At 41.5% G+C, this 20,753-nt stretch overlaps 4 protein-coding genes across 5 annotated transcripts in view; 3 read left to right on the plus strand and 1 right to left on the minus strand.

Annotated features, from left to right (window-relative positions):
- Window positions 1-520, plus strand: part of LOC132139430 (transmembrane emp24 domain-containing protein 7-like) — a 39,568-nt gene extending 39,048 nt beyond the window's left edge. For both annotated transcript variants that reach the window (XM_059547779.1, XM_059547778.1), the window contains exon 4: window positions 1-520. This exon is cut by the window's left edge and continues 918 nt beyond it. The gene's annotated coding sequence lies outside the window, so the exon portion shown is untranslated.
- The window catches only part of LOC132139432 (dmX-like protein 1), a 244,292-nt gene that overhangs the window by 219,774 nt on the left and 3,765 nt on the right, over window positions 1-20,753 (minus strand). The window lies entirely within an intron of this gene.
- LOC132139426 (protein fem-1 homolog C) lies at window positions 741-7,630 on the plus strand. Its single transcript, XM_059547775.1, has 3 exons — window positions 741-1,297; window positions 3,703-4,260; window positions 6,243-7,630. Exons 2-3 carry the CDS (start codon window positions 3,717-3,719, stop codon window positions 7,550-7,552), a joined length of 1,854 nt encoding a protein of 617 aa, XP_059403758.1. The 5' UTR covers window positions 741-1,297; window positions 3,703-3,716; the 3' UTR covers window positions 7,553-7,630.
- On the plus strand, window positions 10,075-17,693 carry LOC132139420 (uncharacterized). Its single transcript, XM_059547767.1, has 6 exons — window positions 10,075-10,258; window positions 16,611-16,767; window positions 16,858-16,948; window positions 17,034-17,150; window positions 17,242-17,317; window positions 17,425-17,693. Exons 1-6 carry the CDS (start codon window positions 10,075-10,077, stop codon window positions 17,691-17,693), a joined length of 894 nt encoding a protein of 297 aa, XP_059403750.1.

Genomic DNA, 20,753 nt, shown 5'->3' on the forward strand with positions numbered 1-20,753 from the left:
TCACTGAAATGTGGATGTCCCCTGTGTGTAAACTATTGCAAAACTCACCGTTTTAAATGATTGCTCTATGCATTACACTAGCAAGTTTGTATTGGCACATAAAGCATGACTCTAAAGCAGATATCTGCTCTGTAATGCTTGGTCATATGCCAAATTTGCACTGCAGAGGTGGCACAGAAGCGCTTCTGAAGTGGCATTTACACAGGGGCTGAGCAGGCATAATTCAGTCTGGCTCTTATGTGGGATTGCATCTTTATAGTGAATTCCGAGCAGCTTTAACTCAAGATGCTTAAAGTATACAGTTGTAATTGCTATGAAAGTGCATTAAACAGTGTGTAAAGGCACCTAAATGCCACTTCAGACGCACCTCTGAGCCACTTTTACAGTGTGAAGTCTTCTTATGAAGTGCATCGTGAGTTTGCACAGGATCAGTATCGAGTCACTGCTCTAAACATCACATTCGTTTGCATTTAGCATGTTTTCTCTGTACGGTTCCCCAAAATAAAGCAGAAACACGGAATCATTGATGCATAATAAGTCCATTTTAAACTTGTTATAGACTTTACTGGCATCATTTTGTTTACATACAACATTGTCAAAGAATTATACAAAAAAAAACAATAACCAGCTAGCAGATAGAGATCTTGTCGTAATGTCGTTCTCTGGCCTCTAGCCGGCGCTGTTTCAGTCACGCATCGCGCAGTGAACGGGCAGATCTGCGGGAAGAGCGTTTAAAGCCTCTCTCGTTTCGGTGAATCCGTCTTTGAAGTCTCACTGAGGAGAAAACCCCTCAGAAACGTCCCGTTGGTTTCGCACGGTCGCGTTATTAAAGCACTCGCGCTCAGTCTCGCGTCGTGACTGTTTTCGTTTACCTTTAAATGGAAAACGTTTGTGCGAGAAGGTGATTGGACCGTTTGTCTGTCAATCACGCAGGATGGGGCGGAACCTTCGCGCCGCCGTTACTGACGGGGAACATCAGCAGTAGAGCGACACTCGTCGAGGGCACAACAGAACCGAGATGTGGAGCAGAAATGGACTTTAGGGCAGAATAATGTTGATCTGGTGAGCCGCTGACAGGAGTTCGTGCCGCACCGACCGTGTGTGTTTTTACTGAAGAGGATCGCGCCCGATGTTACCGGAAGCGGGGGAGGGAAGAGCCGCAGCGACGCGCTATTTTTATCACTTTGTATTATTTGGACTCGACATGAGCTAAAGGACCTTCACAGACTGTGTGCCTGACAACACTGACACGGATAAACGGCCGTTAACGGAGACAGTCGAGGTCGTGAAGGATCCGGTGAGTGCTTTAATGAGTCTGTGGCTCGAGAGTCCGAGAAACGGTGCTGTTTGAGCTGGTATCTGGGTCAAACTCTGAATGAGGATGTCAACAGAGATAATAATGATCCTCTGGAGCACGCGATGACTCTCAACTGTAGACCTGAGCGTCATTAGTGCTTCTATAGTCAGATAAGTGAATATAATCTGTGCTAGTTTCTGTGTGTCTCATCACGTGATGAAATCAATCCTCGCACTCCTGCCAATATTTCACATCCGTTCAGGGTTTATACGCGGAACAGTGTAGAATACTCACGAAACTCTGTCATATGACTGACAGACACTGTGTTAAAAGCGTCTGAAGAACTCGTTTGACTAACTAGCAGCTAACCCAGTGATAATCAATCTTATTTCTCGGGTTCAGTTTTTATGAGTAGATGACTTAGACTTAGTCTAAGCACTTTGTGTGTTGACTGACACATAAAACCTTGAAGGAACAGTCGAATATTAACTCATCATTTACTCGACTTTCTTTCTTCAGTGATCACAAACATACTGAAGAATCTCTGAAGTCACGTGACAGCTCTGTTGAGGAACACAAATAATGCGTTCGAAGATATACATATCATAAATATAAATGTGCGTAAACAGTAGAAATGTAATGATTCACTCTACCCACGATTTTGATTTAACGATTCGATTTTCTCATGATTTGTTTTTTTTTTAACAAAATGAGATTGAAGACATTACACAGCAAATTTAATGATGTTTTATTAGACTGTTGCTGCACATTTCTTTGTAAAACTGAAATATAACAAAATGAAATAGAAATTTTAAAACAAACCCCAAATCAAACAAGTTACTTGAATAGACTAGATCTCTTAATATTCTCTTAATATGAACAAACTGAGGCTTTGTCTTTGCTCTTTTCATTTGAGTTTGGAGGCAAACACTGGCTTTTAATCCTGATCCACACAAAAATACAGCACGAGTTGTTTTTACATTTATATTTATTGATGAGTAGTTTATAATCTTAATTAGACTGTCTCATATCTGGATTTGAAGCAAAAACACAATGGTTGGACTTCAGTTTTGTGAAAGATGCAAAATGAAAAGAAAATACCACGTAAAGTTTTCTAAAGATCAAGTCATCTAAAAGATTCTGAGGTCAGTTCCTCTCAGAGATACGTTCATATAAACTCCTGCTCCACTTGTATTGTGATTCGGTTCCCAACAGATTTGAATTGTCTCACATTTGAATTGATTTACAACTGGCTTGTGTTGAATTGTTACATTCCAAGTACACAAATACATATATAAAGAATAAAAACATTAAAGAACGCACTTACAGGTGAGTCGGCCTATGTTTATCATGTTTATATTGTCTCATATCATGTTAATGTTAAGAAAAACAATAGTGTCCACATGAAAGTTGGCTCCTCAGTCTGATAACAGTAAGAACACAGTCATTACTTGCATTTATGGCCAGCAAAGCAATGCATAATAAAATACGAAGTTAAATGGTGCTTTTATTTTTCAAATATTAATTGCATATTGAATATTCAACTAAGTGTGTGCACACCCCCGTGAGGAAAGAGGAACGCCTCCAAATACTGGAAACTGAGCTCTTCGTAGTTTGTGAATGTCAGGATGTTCCTCAAAACTGAAGCTCTTGTGAAGGTTAGGAAATTTAATAGAGACGTAACGATTCACTCAACTCATGATGCAATCGGATTCACAAAACTGATTTCACAATGTGTGTTGCTCATGATTTTTTTATGTAACAAGAGAGTGTTTAAGACATAAATTAAAAGGTGTCCTTTTATTATTTCTCCCTTAGAATGCCACACAGTTTTTTGTGAAATGTAAATGTCAATTAACTAAACTGAAGTTTTAAAACAAATCCCAAATCAGATGAATAATGAAATCAATCTCTTAATGTAATGTGCTCTTTCCTTTTAAAAGGAGAGGAAACCACTGCATTTCGATCACGATCTGAACAAAGATGCTGCACACGTGAGCAGATTCAGATTTAAATTAGATTGAATAATCCCAACATCTGAAGCAAAAACAGAATGATTCCTGAATCTGTTCTACATGAATCATGTCAGAATGAGACGCAGTTCCTCTCTCTGACAGCAGGAGGAGCTCATGGAGCAGCAGATACAGTGTTTCCATGGTTACCGCTTATAAACACTGCATTAATGTGCATTACAGAGACGAGATGAGAAGAAAACAGCTCCTAAACTCTCCTGCAGACGCTCGGTTTTCCTCAGAGACACATTCATATAAACTCCTCCTTTAACATCTCAACACACAGGAAACCTCACTCAGTATTACTGATTGCCAACCAGTGTGACGTCCCTACAATTTGTATTGAAAGCATGAGCATGTTTTATGTATCTGATTTTGTTGTTTTTGCCGCAGGGCAATCCTATGCCATGGATTTAAAAACGGCTGTTTTCAACGCTGCCCGAGACGGCAAACTGAGACTCCTCCAGAAACTGTTAGAGAACAAGAGCGATCACGATGTGATGAAGCTGATGGCGGAGAAGACGAACGGAGCGACGCCGCTGCTGATGGCTGCTCGGTACGGTCACCTGGAGCTGCTGGAGTACCTGATCGAGTGCTGCTGCGCACCTGTGGAGGTGGGAGGATCGGTGAACTTCGACGGGGAGATCATCGAGGGAGCGCCGCCGCTGTGGGCCGCCTCGGCCGCCGGACACCTGAAGGTCGTGCAGTCTCTGCTGGGACACGGCGCTTCTGTGAACAATACCACTCTCACCAACTCCACGCCGCTGAGAGCCGCCTGCTTCGACGGACACCTGGACATCGTCAGATACCTGGTGGAGCACAAGGCAGATCTGGAGGTGGCCAACAGACACGGACACACCTGCCTCATGATATCATGTTATAAAGGACACAAGGAGATCGCACAGTACCTGCTGGAGAAAGGAGCCGATGTCAACCGGAAAAGTGTGAAAGGTGAGACCTGTGGGGTTCTCATGCGGTCAGTCGTTTCTGTTAGAGGCAGAGTAGGTGATTTGGTTTAAACTTTTAAACCTTTAAACTTCATTAGCTATCTTTCTATCCACCTACGCACCCGTTGTGCTGATTTTGGGATATCACATAATAAAACACTGGATGGAAACACCAAGATGTGGATAAATTCTAAAAATGTGCATAAAAAGCTCAGTTGAGATGGATACTTTTTTTTTTTTTCGCAATACAAAAACCTGCGTATAACCCACGATGGAAACGGTCACTGAATATATTTCTCAGTCCACATCAAAAACTCATTTGTGTCCTTTCAGCACAGAAGCAGTCTTAAGTCTCTTGATGTATTTGTAGCAATAGACAAAAATACATTGTATTGGTCAAATGATACATTTTTCTTTTATGCCAAAAATCATTAGGATATTAAGTAAAGATCATGTTCCATGAAGATATTTAGTACGTTTCCTACTGTAAATATATCAAAACTTAATGTTTGATTAGTAATATGCATTGCTAAGAACTTCATTTGAACAACTTTAAAGATGATTTTCTCAATATTTAGATTTGTTTGCTCCCTCAGATTCCAGATTTTCAAATAGTTGTATCTCAGACAAATATTGTCCTCCGAACAAACCACACATCATTGGAGAGATGATTTATTCAGCTTTCAGTTCAATCTGAATGTTGAAATCTTGACCCTTCTGACTGGTGTTGTGCTCCTGGGTCACTGATGGGTTCGTGTGATGGTAATTACCACTGGACCACATCACAAGAGTCTTACACGACTGTGTTCCTAAACGGCAGCATCCTCGTCCGGAAGCAAGATAACAGGACTGCGTTTATTGAGTTTCAGCGAAATATGAAAAATACCTTTTTCGTAGTGATATTTGGTGGCAGTTGTTTAGGACGTTATGATTTTGTCCTCTTCCTCTCTTCAGTGGATGGAAACTAGCTTCGCAACTTAGGAGGGAAGCACAGCTAGTGTAATCCATCACAATCAGTTCAGGAATGTTGACAATTCTGTGTTAAATTGTTTAAATAAGGGAAGTGTTGTCATTGGTCAATCACAGATTTGTGTGTTCTGTTTGAACACTGAAGTGGACGTCAGACAGATGTGTGGATCTCGTGGAAAGTGTTGCTTGTGTTTCGAACTTCATAAACTGCACGATTATACCAAGAATCATTATTGTCCATTATTCCCTTGAAACTGTAATTGTGATTATTTATTATGATTATCACAATTTACATTGAATGATGCATTCTATAGTTTTATATGAATATAAATGAGCTGAAAACATTCAAAGTGAATTACTGCTTTTCGTTAGTGTTAGGCCTCAAATGTCAAAAATATGCATGGTTACACTACAACTAAATTACCTGTAGAAAGAAATAACACCTCTTAAGCACTCAGAATTACACAAGTGAACGATTAGGTAATTATGCAGCCCTGTGCTGTTTCTCTGAAGCAATCATGATTTGCTCTGTTTGTTTCTGTTGGTCCTGATCAAGAATGGCTTTTGCATCAATATGAAACCAGAAAAATAAAAAATAACAGAGTCATGATGGAAACTCTTTCACTTCAGACTGTGCTGTAAAGCAGCTCTTAAAGACAATATTTATTATTCAGATCAGGTTAGTTCAGTTCAGAATTAAAAGTGTGAATGTCATAGACAGTGGAAGTAAGTTCAGTTCATCTGTAGCAGTTCTACAGAAGGCACTAATGTTGTGTTCAGCTCCAGTTCAGTTCAATGTTAATTCAGTTTGATAACAGAAGACATCAGCTCATGTGAAGCGTGTCATCAGCAAACAGAACTGTGTTTCAGGTTCTAAACGACTCGTTTGGTTCTGCTAGTGCTGCACATTTAAATAAACATAACTTAGCACAGCTTCGGTTTATCTTACAGTAGCTGTAGTATTTCTGTCCTCTTCATCTCTGACGTCTTGTGTTCTGTGTGCTCTCTGTCCTGAAGGGAACACGGCTCTACACGACTGCGCTGAGTCCGGGAGCTTGGAGATCATGAAGATGCTCCTGAAGTACGGCTCCAGCATGGAGAAGGACGGATACGGGATGACGCCGCTGCTCTCCGCCAGCGTGACGGGACACACCAACATCGTGGATTTCCTCACGCAGCACCCTCAGACCAGCAGAACGGAGCGCATCAACGCTCTGGAGCTGCTGGGGGCCACGTTCGTGGATAAGAAGAGAGACCTGCTGGGAGCGCTGAAGTACTGGAAGAGAGCCATGGACCTGCGGCACAGCGAGCCCAACCACGGGCTCCTGAAGGACGAGCCCAAGCAGCTGGAGCCGGCCTACGATTACAGCAAGGAGGTGAACTCCTTCGAGGAGCTGGACGGCCTGATCGCTGACCCCGACGACATGCGCATGCAAGCGCTGCTGATCCGAGAACGCATCCTCGGGCCCTCGCACCCCGACACGTCCTACTACATCCGCTACCGGGGAGCCGTGTACGCCGACTCGGGCAACTTCGAGCGCTGCATCAAGCTGTGGAAGTACGCTCTGGACATGCAGCAGAGCAACCTGGACGCGCTCAGCCCCATGACGGCCAGCAGCCTGCTGTCCTTCGCCGAGCTCTTCTCCTTCATGCTGCAGGACCGAGCCAAGGGTCTGCTGGGGACCTGCGTGTCCTTCCAGGAGCTGATGGAGATCCTCAGTAAGAGCGTGCTGGAGATCGAGCGTGCCATCAAGCAGACGCAGCCCGGCCCCGATCCAGCGCAGCTCAGCAAGGTGCTGTCCATCATCCTGCACCTCATCTGTCTGCTGGAGAAAGTGCCGTGCACTGTGGAGCAGGACCACTTCAAGAAAGAGACCATCTACAGGTTCCTGAAGCTGCAGGCCTGTGGGAAGAACGGCTTCAGTCCGCTGCACCTGGCCGTGGACAGGAACACCACCTGTGTGGGCCGCTACCCCGTCTGCAAGTTCCCCTCCTTCCAGGTCACATCTATCCTGCTGGAGTGTGGTGCTGATGTGAACTGCAGAGACCAGGATGACAACAGCCCTCTGCATGTGGCTGCGTCCAACAACCACCCCGACATCATGAAGCTGCTGATCTCCTGCGGCACACACTTCGACAGCACCAACTCCCTCAAACAGACGGCCTGCGACCTGCTGGACCAGAAGGAGCTGGCCAAGAACCTGATCCAGCCCATCAACCACACCACGCTGCAGTGTCTGGCGGCGCGCTCCATCATCAGACACGGCCTGGTGTACCACGGGAACATCCCCGAGCGGCTGGAGGCCTTCGTGCTGCTGCACAGATAGTGACGGACATCGTTTCAGCTGAGTCTCGTGCTGCAGGTTCACATCTCCTTTGCTTTCTCTATGCCGAGACGGTAGGATGCTGTTGGTCTGGTTCTTTGGGGAGGACTGGACTGCTGAATGCTGAATCTCCTCCGGCGTCAACGAGCATCACGACCTGCTTGATGTTTGCAGATACCATAAGTGCTTTTATTCTTCCTATGCACAGGCTGTGATGTCAGGACTGTTCTGTGTTCCTGGATTGTGCCACGTCTTCATGCCAATGCCTGTTTTTTGTCACTTTATTTTCATCTTTTTCCTCACGGTCTCCTGATCCGATGGTGGATCCAGGACATGTGGCTCTTCTGAATGATTCATCTCTGAACCTGGACGAGCTGTAAAAACCAAACCTCTTGATTGTTATCACACAGCATGTGCTGAAGTTTTAACGGTTTACTATCAGACATACTAACCAGTGCCGATGTTAACTGATGATGATGATGATGACGAGGGAGTCTTCAGCTCGTGTAGTTTAAGTTCAGCTTTAGCTACATGTGTGTGGTTTGAACTCAAGGGCTTCAGATTCTTCTTCAGGCACAATACACTAGGGAATGAAACAAATGTACAGTCAAAGGACTTGCACTTTATTGCAGTGAAATTTGATATTCATATTATGATAACATAAAGCTTGTTGATGTCCATAGAGCATAATTGATAATAAACTTCCGTTGCACTCGAGCGTTAGTCTGTGTTTTGCTTCAGCAGATTGAACGGCTCCAGAAAGTGTTGAACAGGGATTTCCTCAAAGATCACGTCACTTCTCTGAGTTCTGTATAACTGTTTGTTTGGAAATGCCAGAAAAATGTACGCTGTTTTTATCAGTAACACTTGTTTTGATAGTTCAACAACTGCCTCGACTGAGCAAACATGTGTGACAGTGACAGGAGGTGATTTATTCTCTTCTCTTCCTGGTTCTTCAGCTTTCTCAGGTGATTTTGGAGTGTTTTCTGGTGACTCAGAGAGGGTGTGATCTGTGTGTCGTTCCTCAACATGTTCTTTCATCGTTGAACTGCTTGCAATCTTTCATTTTCTGAACCCAACACTTTAAAGTCTCCTTAAAGTCAGAATGAAATGAACCCCATTTATTTTCTTACTCCATGTTACTGTAAGTGACTCATCTGTCTGTGTATTTATTCTGATATGTGTTATTATTAATCATCTTTAATCAGACCGTCATAACTTGCTCCACAGTGTTCAGATCTTCCTGATGTTCACATCCAGCCGATGAAACCATGTCTGCACTACATTCTCTAGTTTGACGGGTTCTTCGATTGAAAACACATCACAGTACAGTAGTGGAAGCATTATTGATGTTTGTATAGTGTTTAAATCACTGATGAATGTCAACAATGCTTGCTAACACTGACCCTACGCAAACACCCAAACCTGAAACATCAGTGAACTCGTGACATAAATCCTATTCTATACTTGATATAGGGGTTCTGTAAATCTGGAAACACTGAATCCATATCTTTATCCACTAAATCACACATCTAATCTAAACTATTATATCTTTTATCACCAGTGTGCTCTCAATGAAACCGCTCCGCTTGTTTTCACACCTTTTTCTTTCTGTTTTCTTTCGGGACTCGACATGTGACACTTAGCCTACTTCTGTGTGTCTTTAAATATCCTTGAATAATGTCCCGCTCACAATATGTCCTACATCCAGGCCTTCATCAGTGCTTTGTGAGGTACGAGAGGATCCGTGGACAGACTGTTCTTCAGTCTCGACCCGGTGTAAGCCTGCCCTCTGACCTCTCTGAAGGACCACAGAAGTGCGGTCAAGTGTAGATTGTACTGTAGAGTCCTCGTTCTTCATTGGGTTAGGCAGGTGTTGTATATGAGCTGGTTCGGGTGTAATGCTGAACTCAGATCAGCATCAAGACCTTCTTAATGGCATCTTCACACAGCTAAGTTAAGGATAATCAAAATGCTATTCTACATAAATTATGGCGGTGCAGACCCCAATATCACGGAATGGTTTAAAGGTTTGATTGCTGTGTAAATGCTTTTATGCATCAGTGTGTAAAGACACCGAAAAGCCACTTCTGCAGTGTGACACGATACACGAGCTCTGGGGACACGATCTATTAACCCTTCCCAGCTCAAGGGGGATCTATTCTCCCAAATATCCCGCTGATGGAGTTACATCATCAGCTCCCAGAGAACACTCCTCAAACCCAGCATCTATTCTCGGTCCATCTCTACACTGATGTGCGCAGGAGAGCTGCTCCGGTGCGCATGCGCCAACAAAATAAAGAATGCCATTTATAAACAGGGACGGACTGGGAATAAAAACGGGAGCAAACTAGCATCTTCATCGAGTGGAGTCGCGTTGGCGTTTCGAGATCAAGGTGGAAGAGGGCAGCAAGAACGGACCGGAAACGAAAGTTAGACTAACTTGTGTTTGCAACCGTCGTGAGTGTTTGAAATAAATTATACTGAATTGCTTTAAGTATAAAAGTTGCTGAAATAAGAATACGATGGGGAAATCGAGGAAAAAGAAAAAAGAGGAGGCTGGATCAGAAACAAGAGCTAGAATTGATGAATCAGAGATTGAAGATGAAAGTGATGAGATGGGTTGGACACAAGTGGACGGAGGGAGAATAAAAAGTGTTGAAAAAGCAAATAATAAGAGGAAGAAAGATAATGAAGATGATTCAGTAGGTACAGATGAGGATAGTGAAAGGGGGGTAATAAGTGAAAGGAGAGAGGAAGTAAAAATGATTGTAAGATTTAAAGAGGGACAAGGAGTAAAAGGGGTAAACCCAATTGAGTTAACAAAGGAGTTGAGGAAACAATCAGGAGAGATTAGGGGTGCAAGAGTACTTCAGGATGGAGCATTATTGGTGATTTGTGATAATGAGGAGCAGAGGGATAAGGTGATGAAAATGAAGGTTGGGTGTAAACAAGTGATTTCAAGTTGTAATCAAACAGGTGGAAAACCATGGGTATGTGGAGTAATTACAGGGGTAGCATTGGATGTCACTATGGTAGAGTTGATGATAAATATTAAAGGAGGAAATGTAATTGAAGCAAAATGATTGCAAAGGAATAGGGAAGGGAATAAGGAAGAAAGTCTTTCTGTAATGTTGCGTTTTGAAAGTGGAGGAATGCTACCAAGTAAAGTGATGATTGGATATGTTAGCTTTCGGGTGAGAGAATATGTGCGTGCTCCGCTGAGATGCTATAACTGCCAGAGATATGGTCATATTGCGAGTGTATGCAGAGCCAAAAAGAGATGTGCACACTGTGGGGAAGAACATGAGTACGGAAAATGTGGAAGAGGTGTGGAGGCAAAATGGAAAATTGTGGAGGAGCCCATAATGTGGCATATGGAGGATGTAAAGTGAGAAAGAGAGCAGTAGAAATTCAGAAGGAAAGAGATGGAAATAAGCTGTCATATGCGGAAGCAGTTAAAAAAGTAGACTCAAGGAAAAAGAAAGAGAGTGAGGAGAAGGAGATGTGGAAAGATCAAATCAGAAATGAAGAAAAGGAAAGGGAAAAATCGGATGACACAATGACAGTAAGTAAAAAGAGTTTTGTGTTATTCATGGCAGAGGTCATAAATTGTTCAGCGCAGACTGAAAGAAGAACAGAAAAGATACAGATAATAGTGAGAGCAGCAGAGCGGTTCCTGGATATCAAAGGGCTAACATGGGAAATGGTTAGAGATGGTCTAACTTTAGAAGTACAGCCTAGTCAAGAATCATGGGATGGACAATAATTTTGATGTTAGTAATTTTACAATGGAATGCTAGGAGTTTGGTGGCTAATGGACTGGAATTTAAGGGTTATCTAAATAAGATGGAGGAAAAGCCAGATGTGATATGTGTACAAGAGTCTTGGCTGAAACCTAAATTTGATTTTGTAATTAAAGGGTATGTTTCTGTGAGAAGAGATCGGGAAGAGGGAAATGGTGGTGGGTGTGTTACTTTCATTAAATCTGAAATACAGTATAGAATGGTGGGGAAAGGAAGAGAAATGGAATATGTGGTGGTGGAGGTATGGAAGGATGATAAGAGTGTTGTAATAATACATTTTTATAATCCATGTAGACAAATGACATTGGAAGATATGCTGGAGATAGAAGGGCAAAGTAGAGAGAGGGTGATATGGTGTGGGGACTTCAATGCCCATAGTAGTATGTGGGGAGGAAGTGTAACTGACAGAAATGGGAAGGTGGTTGAAGAATTGATGGATGAGATGAATTTGATCTGTATGAATGATAGGGGAGGTACACGAGTAGACATGAGAACAGGTCAAGAAACGGTGTTGGATTTATCTCTTGTAAAAAGTAGGTTAGGGGGAATAATTAACTAGAGGGTATTAAGGAAATGTACTATAGGTAGTGACCACTTTCCTATTTTGATTGAAATGTGTACCAATATGAATAATTGTGTAGAAAGAAGTGAGAGAAGAGAAGGGAGATGGAAGTATGAAAAAGCTAACTGGACTGAATATGTGAAAAGGGTGGAGGAGGGTTTAGACATAAATGAAATAAGAAGGGTAGATGATATAGAAGCTATAAATGAGAAAATTATAGGAGTTATGAAAAACGCAGCAGTAAGTAATATTCCTAAGGGTAAAGGAAGAAGAAAGACAAAAATGGTACCATGGTGGAATAAGGAGTGTGATGAAGCTATTAGAAGGAAAAGGAGAGCATACAAGAAGGCAAGAAGAATGCATAATTATACAGATTTAATCGAATATAAGAGAGAACAAGCAAAGGTTAAAGAGGTGGTAAGAAGGGCAAAAAGACAACATTGGAGAAATTTCTGTGATAGAATAGGGAGAAGTACACCAATAGGAGAAGTATGGAGTATGATCAGAACGATGAATGGAATAAGGAAAGATATGGAATATCCTGTTTTAAATGAAGGGGAAGTTACAGCAATAGAAAACTGCGAGAAAGCAGAAATGTTTTGTAATACATTTATAAAAGTAAACAGTACGGAAAATCTGACTGAAGAGTTTAAGAGGGAGAGGGAGGAAGTATTACGAGAGCATCCTCATCTATTGGGAAAAAGACAGAAAAGAGATGATATGATGGATGTCCCGTTTGAAATGTCGGAACTAAAGCGAGCGCTGAGGAGAATGAGAGAAACTACTCCAGGGCAAGATAAAATCAGCTATTATATGATCAAGCAGTTAAGTGAGGAATCGTTGAGAGTAATGTTAGAATTCTATAATAAAGTGTGGGAAATGGGGGTGCTACCGCAAAGTTGGAAAGAAGCATTGATATTGCCAATAAAGAAACCAGGGAAGGATCCAAGTAAGCCGGCTAGCTATAGGCCAATAGCCCTTACTTCTCATGTAGGTAAAGTGATGGAGAGAATGATAACGGATAGGTTAGTATATTTTTTGGAAAAAGAAGGAAAATTAACACATTTTCAAAGTGGATTCAGGGTAGGAAGAGGAACTATGGATCCGGTTATGTGTTTGGAAGCGGAAATAAAGAAAGCTCTGTCAAATAAAGAATCAGTAATTGCTGTGTTTCTTGATATTGAAAAAGCCTATGATATGTTATGGAGGGAGGGTCTGATGATTAAGTTGGAGGAGATGGGGGTAGGGGGAAGAATGTTTAATTGGGTTAATGACTTTCTTAAGCAAAGAGTAATAAGGGTGAGAGTAGGAGATACTATATCATCTCCAGGAATAATAGAAAATGGTACTCCTCAGGGAAGTGTGATAAGTCCAGTACTTTTTATAATAATGATAAATGATATATTTAGTAAGGTGGATAGGAGTGTTGGTAGATCACTGTTTGCAGATGATGGGGCTTTGTGGTTCAGAGGGAGAAACAATAAGTTCATTATGGGGAAAATGCAGAAGGCTGTGGATGAGGTAGTTAAATGGTCATATAAGTGGGGATTTAAGCTATCGGTGGAGAAGTCACAAGTTATAATATTTTCCAACAAGAAAGTAGGTAATGAATGGAAGTTAAGGATATATAACAGGAATATGGCACGAGTAACATCAGTTAGATTCTTGGGAATGTGGCTAGATACTAGACTTGCATGGAAAGAACATATTGATAAGATAGTGAATAGGTGTAAAAGAGTGTTAAATATAATGAAATGTATGGCAGGACAAGAGTGGGGAGCAGATAGAGGGGCACTTCAAACAGTATATATAGCAATGATAAGATCTGTACTAGATTATGGAAGTATAGCATATGGGTTGGCAGCAAAGTCACAGTTAGAGAAATTGGATAGAATTCAAGCACAGGCATTGAGAATTTGCTGTGGAGCATATCCAACAACACCTATAGCAGCAATGCAAATAGAGATAAATGAAATGCCGCTTAATATTAGAAGACAACAGTTAATGGCTGTGTATTGGACAAATCTTAATAGTCAGAATGAGGTACATCCAACAAGGAAAATATTAGGAAAATGTTGGGAACAAGGAATGAAGAAACATAAGAGTTTTGGGTGGGTGGTAGAAGAAGATATTAAGGAGATGGGGATAGACAATTATAGATGTGTACCAAGAGTAATATATATGCATACTCCTATATGGATTATTCCTCAGCCGGTAGTAGATTTAACATTACTGAAGATAAGACAGAATGAAGGAAATAATGAGATGGAAGTAATGAGAGCAAATGAGTATTTAAGAATAACGTATGGAGATAATATACAGATATACACAGATGCTTCTAAAAAAGGAAGTAGAATAGGAGTGGCAGTCAATGTGCCAAAGTTAATGGTGAAGAAAAAAGCTAGAATTAGTGATCATTTGTCGGTGTATACAGGTGAGTTGATGGCTATTCTGCTAGGAGTACAAATAATTAAGGAAAATTCAAAATGCAGTCATATGTTCAGATTCTTATTCAGCAATAATTAGTATTGATAATCAAAAGTCAGAATCAAGACCAGATTTAATCATGGAAATTCTTCAAAATCTCTTTGAATTGAACCAAATTAAAATAGAGGTACAGTTTATGTGGGTCCCAGCGCATGTGGGAATTAAAGACAATGAGGAAGCAGATAAATTAGCTAAACAAGCAGTAATTGAAGAGATGGTAGACATTGAGTTACAACATAGTTTAAAAGAAATTAAATCAGTAATAAAAGAGAAAATGAGTAAAAAGTGGCAACAATATTGGGATAATGAGAGTAAAGGGAGACATTTATATGCAATACAAAAGAAAGTGGGAAAAGGTAGAAAAAGAGGGAGAAATAGAAGGGAGGAAAGTATAATTACAAGACTAAGGGTGGGACATACCGGTTTGAATAAAACATTACACTTAATATCTAAGCATCCAACAGGTTTGTGTGAGAAATGTGGACAGAGTGAAACTGTAGAACATGTGATTATTAATTGTAATGGGTATGATGAAGAAAGAGAAGTGTTAAGAGAAGAATTATGGAAGAATGAAGGGAAAGAGTTAACATTAAAGAATATATTTGACTCAGATATAGGAAATAGTATGGTTAATGTGTTGTTTCAGTTTTTGAATAATACTGGTTTAATGAAGAGAATATAGGATTAATATGTATTTAGGCTTGTAGAGAAAAGTAGAAGATGTGGATGAGTATAGTGTGAGACAGGGTAAGTAGATTTGGAGGTAAATAAGGTTACGGAAGGTTACGGGAGTTAAAGGGAAGTGGGGTGGAAGCTGGAGGAGCTGAACACGCAGCGCCAGTGGGGTTTTTTTTTTTTTTTTTTTTTTTGGGGGGGGGTGATTAGAAATGTTTCTGATCCAAGATCCAAGCTACCGGGTGATGGCAGTAATGCACTGTTAAGTGCGGTTGCCAATAAAACAAAAGAAGAAGAAGAAGAAGAAGAAGAATAAAAACGGCCCTGGACTTTGACTAAACCCGGCCCAAAGCAATCGGCGCGCGGAAACTAGACAACAGTCTGTCTGCGCCATCTTTGTGTACTGTTGATTTAAACACTCAACTTAAACACTCTCTGTACTGACAGGTATTTTGTCTTCTTCTCAGGGTGGATTGACAAAAAAAATAATAATCTGACTTGGGACGCTTAAAGGCCATCTTTCAATATAATTTTATAACTTAATTTATACAGAATATTGTATGAAAATGTAAATTTAAAAAGACGTACATAAGAATACATATGTTTTACAACACCCACGGGCAGAAATTAAGAAAAAAAAAGTGCCTATTCTAAGCTACGCGCCAAAAAAAACCGCCTTTTCCCAGAGAACGCGTCATATGACGTAACGACAGGCAAACATAGGCGCTGCAGCCCTGGTTCTCAGTGTGGGTTTACGTAGTCTGAGAGGTGGAAACAGATAATAGAGATTGTCGTTATCGTTATTATAGTAGGTTTGAGTTGTCACAATGGTGAATTCTTGTGTTTGTTTTGGATGCAACAACTCCAGCTTCTCTGGCCATCGGGTCCACCGATTTCCAAACAAGAAACACAAAGATTTCCGTGCTTGGATACGTTTCGTCCAGGCAAAGAGAAGCAATTTCGCTGCCTCCTCGTTGACTAGACACACGGTGGTATGTGAAAAACACTTCACACCGGACAGCTACAACCAAGGAGATCTTATGGAATTTCGCATGGGATTTCGACGAAAAGAGTGGGTTAGGCTGGCAAATGGAGCTGTGCCATCGGTGCATGCAAGTCCACCTGCAAAATCTGGCGGGAGTGAAGAGTCTAACGTTAATGTTAGCACTAGCAGAGAATCTGCGCGTCGAAAACGGGAGCTTTGCACAGTAAGTCTTATAATACCATATACAAATTGTTGCATCGAAATGTAGTTCTGCATGTAATTTCTGCAAATGTATTTTTCTTGAAGTTATAATGGATTAGTCTTGGCATGGCACGAAAGCCCGCCTAACTGCAGTCAGCTTACTCTTGTTACACCCCGTGAGGCTGCACATGAGCCTCCTGCCACTTATTTTATTGAGCTATTAAGACAGGGTTCCAGAAAGTTTTATTTTTTTTAATTACAATTTTATGTGGTGTGTTTATGTGGAGATGTGTTACTACTCGGTTAAATTCACATATGAATTTTCCTGCATTTAACTTGTTTTAGCGTTTGGCCTGCAGTGCATAAGTCCTGGCACTTTTTTCCGCCATCAGCGCTATTACACTATCCCTACCATCGTGCAGGCCTGGAGGAATGAGCAGAGTGGGATCATCAGGGAGTTGAAGGAGACTGGGGGTGGATTGATCCTGTCTGGTGACTGCAGGTAGAATGGTCCAGCTCACGTCACTGATGTAGAACAGGTCAATGTGTTTTTGCATTAACCTATAAATGTAACTGTTTTTGACGTTCTTAGATCAGATTCTCCTGGACACTGTGCCAAGTATGGTAGCTACTCCTTGATTGAGGATCGAATTAACAAAGTTTTGGATGTTCAGCTTGTCCAAGTAAGTTGATGTCACACAGAAATCTTGTCTGATTTAGTTACTGATATTACAGTTACTGTTCAGTAATAATCAGTTGGTTTTACAGAGCTCAGAAGTCCCAAGCAGCTCTTGGTGTGAGCTAGAGGGTCTAAAGCGGAGTATGCAGTTCCTGATGGACCAAGACATGCAAGTGTCTGCTCTGATAACAGACAGAAATCGGCAGGTAATGATGCTAGGAGAGATCTAAAGCTGAACAGCATTGACAGGCACAGTATCACTCAAAATCAATTCTATAAAATCAATTTGTGTTTTAGGTGGCCAAGTGGGTACGTGAGAAAATGTGTTCAGAAGGAACAAAGCATTTCTTTGACGTCTGGCATATTGGGAAAAGTATGTATTGTGATGCTGGTAGTTCTATATAACAGACTTGTTTTTGTAGTTAAATTCACTTTCCTAATAATTAATTTGCTCTGCTCTGTTTGTCTGCTCTGGAACAGGTGTACAGAAAGCACTGGATGCTGCTGCAAAAGAGAGGGACTGTGAGGATCTGAAGCTGTGGAGGCCTGCCATTATCAACCATCTCTACTGGACCGCAGCTTCCACCCCTACAGGAGATCCAGATGAGATGCAGGCAAAATGGCAGAGTATGATAAATCATGTACAGGACATACATGAACACAGCTCTCCAGCATTTCCCAGCTGCGCACATCCACCGTTGGAAGGAGAGGCAAGAAACAAGGAGTGGCTGGAACCAGGTACAACATAATAGCCTATGTTAAAAGATGTCAAATGTTTTGAGGCTAAACTTTTTTCAGTGCTTGTAAATTTTAGTTTGGTTTTATCAATACGTAACCCCATGTGTACTAATAATTACTTGTGTTATGAAATGCGAGAGATTATATGACAGAATACGTTTTATTCCGGATCACCAGCAGCCACTAAACTGGAGAGTGTAGCTGCCAGGAAAGCACTGGTAAAGGATATTCGACAATTGTCACCTCAGCATCAGACATTCTCCCTGGAGGCCTACCATTCCCTTATTCTGCACTTTGCTCCCAAACACACTGGCTTTTCTTTTCTTGGGATGTACAGCAGGTAGTGTTATCACTTAAAAGTATCGATACTAATAAAATTAGTTTGTTTTCAATTTCAGGAAATTATGACAGAATGAATATGGCTAAAAACTAATGCAGTCTTGTATAGCAGACCAAAATGTTATAGATTGATAACAGCATTACATATTTTTTGCAAAAAAATAATTGCAAAGATGAGTCATTGTCTTATACCCATTTGAACTGAAAACATTAATGTCATATTTCTGTTGCATTTCACTGCATTGGGTTAGCTTTGGAGACCTAATGTTTTATCTACTTATCTCGTACAGACTTCTCTTGGCAGCCCTACATTTCAATAGTAATGGCAACAGAGATGTAGTGCGAACTAGTGAGGGTGAGGTACGCTTTTTTTTTTTACGGTTAACTAGTTACGGTTTCGGAAAGGTGGCTGGGTAGTCCACCCCATCAAGGAGAAACCATCTTACGGTTAGTAGTTTCACTTAGTTTTTCAATATCTTTTTTGTGTGAATCTATCTTTATGCGAGTCATCCATGTTACTAAATGTTTTCTAAACATTTCTCTCCTCAAGGATACGCAACAAATCTTATGGTCTCTCTGGTAGAGGAATACTGCAAGTCACCACAGGCCCTACAAGAAAGCAGTGCCATCTTGTCCTCTGCTGCACCGCCCCCCCTCACCTCTTCCGTCCAGAAGGTTGCCAAGGATGAGGCAGTCAGCCTCCATCTCGCACGACACTCACGTTTTAACATGTAATAAAAGATCAATTGTACCAGTACAGTTTGTTTCACTATGTATTTATTAATCGTCTTCCAAGCGGGGCCACTGGAAACCTTTGTATGTTTGTCCCTCCTCTGCAAACTGCCTCCTTATTGCTGACACAACACATGAAGGTATGGCTTTCCTAATGTTCCTGCCTATTATTCCATACGCCCAGCGGACAACCTGCCTGTATCCTGTGTATCGGAACTGCCTGTGGTGTAGATTAGGACATAATTACATTTTGATCATACCATGTTTTCATAGTAAACAATTCCAATGGTAAATATTGCATGTCCTGTTGGCTGATATTCTACTGTAACTCTTTCTCCTCTCATGTTCCATACTTACTGTATTTTCCGGACTATAAGTCACACTTTTACCGGCCTTTCTCCAAATCACACAGATGACCAGTCACCCCTTCGGAATGGAAATATTGATATTTTATTTGTTAACATACTTTTCGTACCTTAAAATCAGTAAATGTTATGAAATTAGAGAACTAAGCCAATAGAGTTCAGAGCGTGATTCATTTGAGTCAGTTTGGGAGTTCAAAGCGGGTTTGCAAATCATTTGAATCATTGGGATCACGAATCATTTGAGTCAGTTCGGGAGTTCGGAGCAGTTTCGCGAATCATTTGAGTCAGTTTGGGGATCGCAAATCATTTGAATCAGTTTGGGAGTTCGTAGCGGGTTCGCGAATCATTTGAGTCAGTTCGGGAGTTCAAAGCGGGTTCACGAATCATTTGAGTCAGTTTGGGAGTTCGATACGGGATCATGAATCATTTGAGTCAGTTCGGGGTTCGCGAATCATTTGAGTCAGTTCGAGAGTTCGTAGCGGGTTCGCGAATCATTTGAGTCAGTTCGGGAGTTCGATACGGGATCACGAATCATTTGAGTCAGTTTGGGGATCGCGAATCATTTGAATCAGTTTGGGAGTTCGTAGCGGGTTCGCGAATCATTTGAGGCAGTTCGGGAGTTCGGAGCGGGTTCGCTAATCATTTGAGTCAGTTCGGGGATCGAAAATCATTTGAATCAGTTCGGGAGTTCGTAGTGGGTTCGCGAATCATTTGAGTCAGTTTGGGAGTTCGATACGGGATCACGAATAATTTGAGTCATTTCGGGAGTTCGGAGCGGGTTCGCGAATCATTTGAGTCAGTTTGGGGATCGCGAATCATTTGAGTCTGTTCGGAAGTTCTTAGCGGGTTCGCGAATCATTTGAGTCAGTTCAGGGATCGCGAATCATTTGAGTCTGATCATTTGAGTCTGTTCGGGAGTTCGTAGCGGGTTCGCGAATCATTTGAGTCAGTTCGGGAGTTCAAAGCGGCTTCGCGAATCACTTGAGTCAGTTTGCGGATCGCAAATCATTTGAATCAGTTCGGGAGTTCGTAGCGGGTTCGCGAATCATTTAAGTCAGTTCGGGAGTTCAAAGTGGGTTCGCGAATCATTTGAGTCAGTTTGGGAGTTCGATACGGGATCATGAATCATTTGAGTCAGTTCGGGGTTCGCGAATCATTTGAGTCAGTTCGAGAGTTATGTAGCAGGTTCTCGAATCATCTGAGTCAGTTCGGGGTTCGCGAATCATTTGAGTCAGTTCGAGAGTTCGTAGCGGGTTCGCGAATCATTTGAGTCAGTTCGGGAGTTCGATACGGGATCACGAAACATTTGAGTCAGTTTGGGGATCGCGAATCATTTGAGTCAGTTCGGGAGTTCGTAGCGGGTTTGCGAATCATTTGAGTCAGTTTGGGGATCGCGAATCATTTGAATCAGTTCGGGAGTTCGTGCCTAAAAAGTGCAGGCACTAGGCTAATGTAAAGTTACATGATGAAGTCATACTAGTGCGCTTGTGCATTTTGAGAGCGTTCTTTCACTGCATTATTCGGTGTATTCAAAGGCATTTATGAATGCATGTGAATGATCACAAAATTCAAGATATGGGGGTTAGAAAATTTATATATTTATATCATTTTATGTTAATCAATATCACACGAAGA

This window comes from Carassius carassius, unplaced genomic scaffold, assembly GCF_963082965.1.
Source record: "Carassius carassius unplaced genomic scaffold, fCarCar2.1 SCAFFOLD_70, whole genome shotgun sequence".
Taxonomy (NCBI): domain Eukaryota; kingdom Metazoa; phylum Chordata; class Actinopteri; order Cypriniformes; family Cyprinidae; genus Carassius; species Carassius carassius.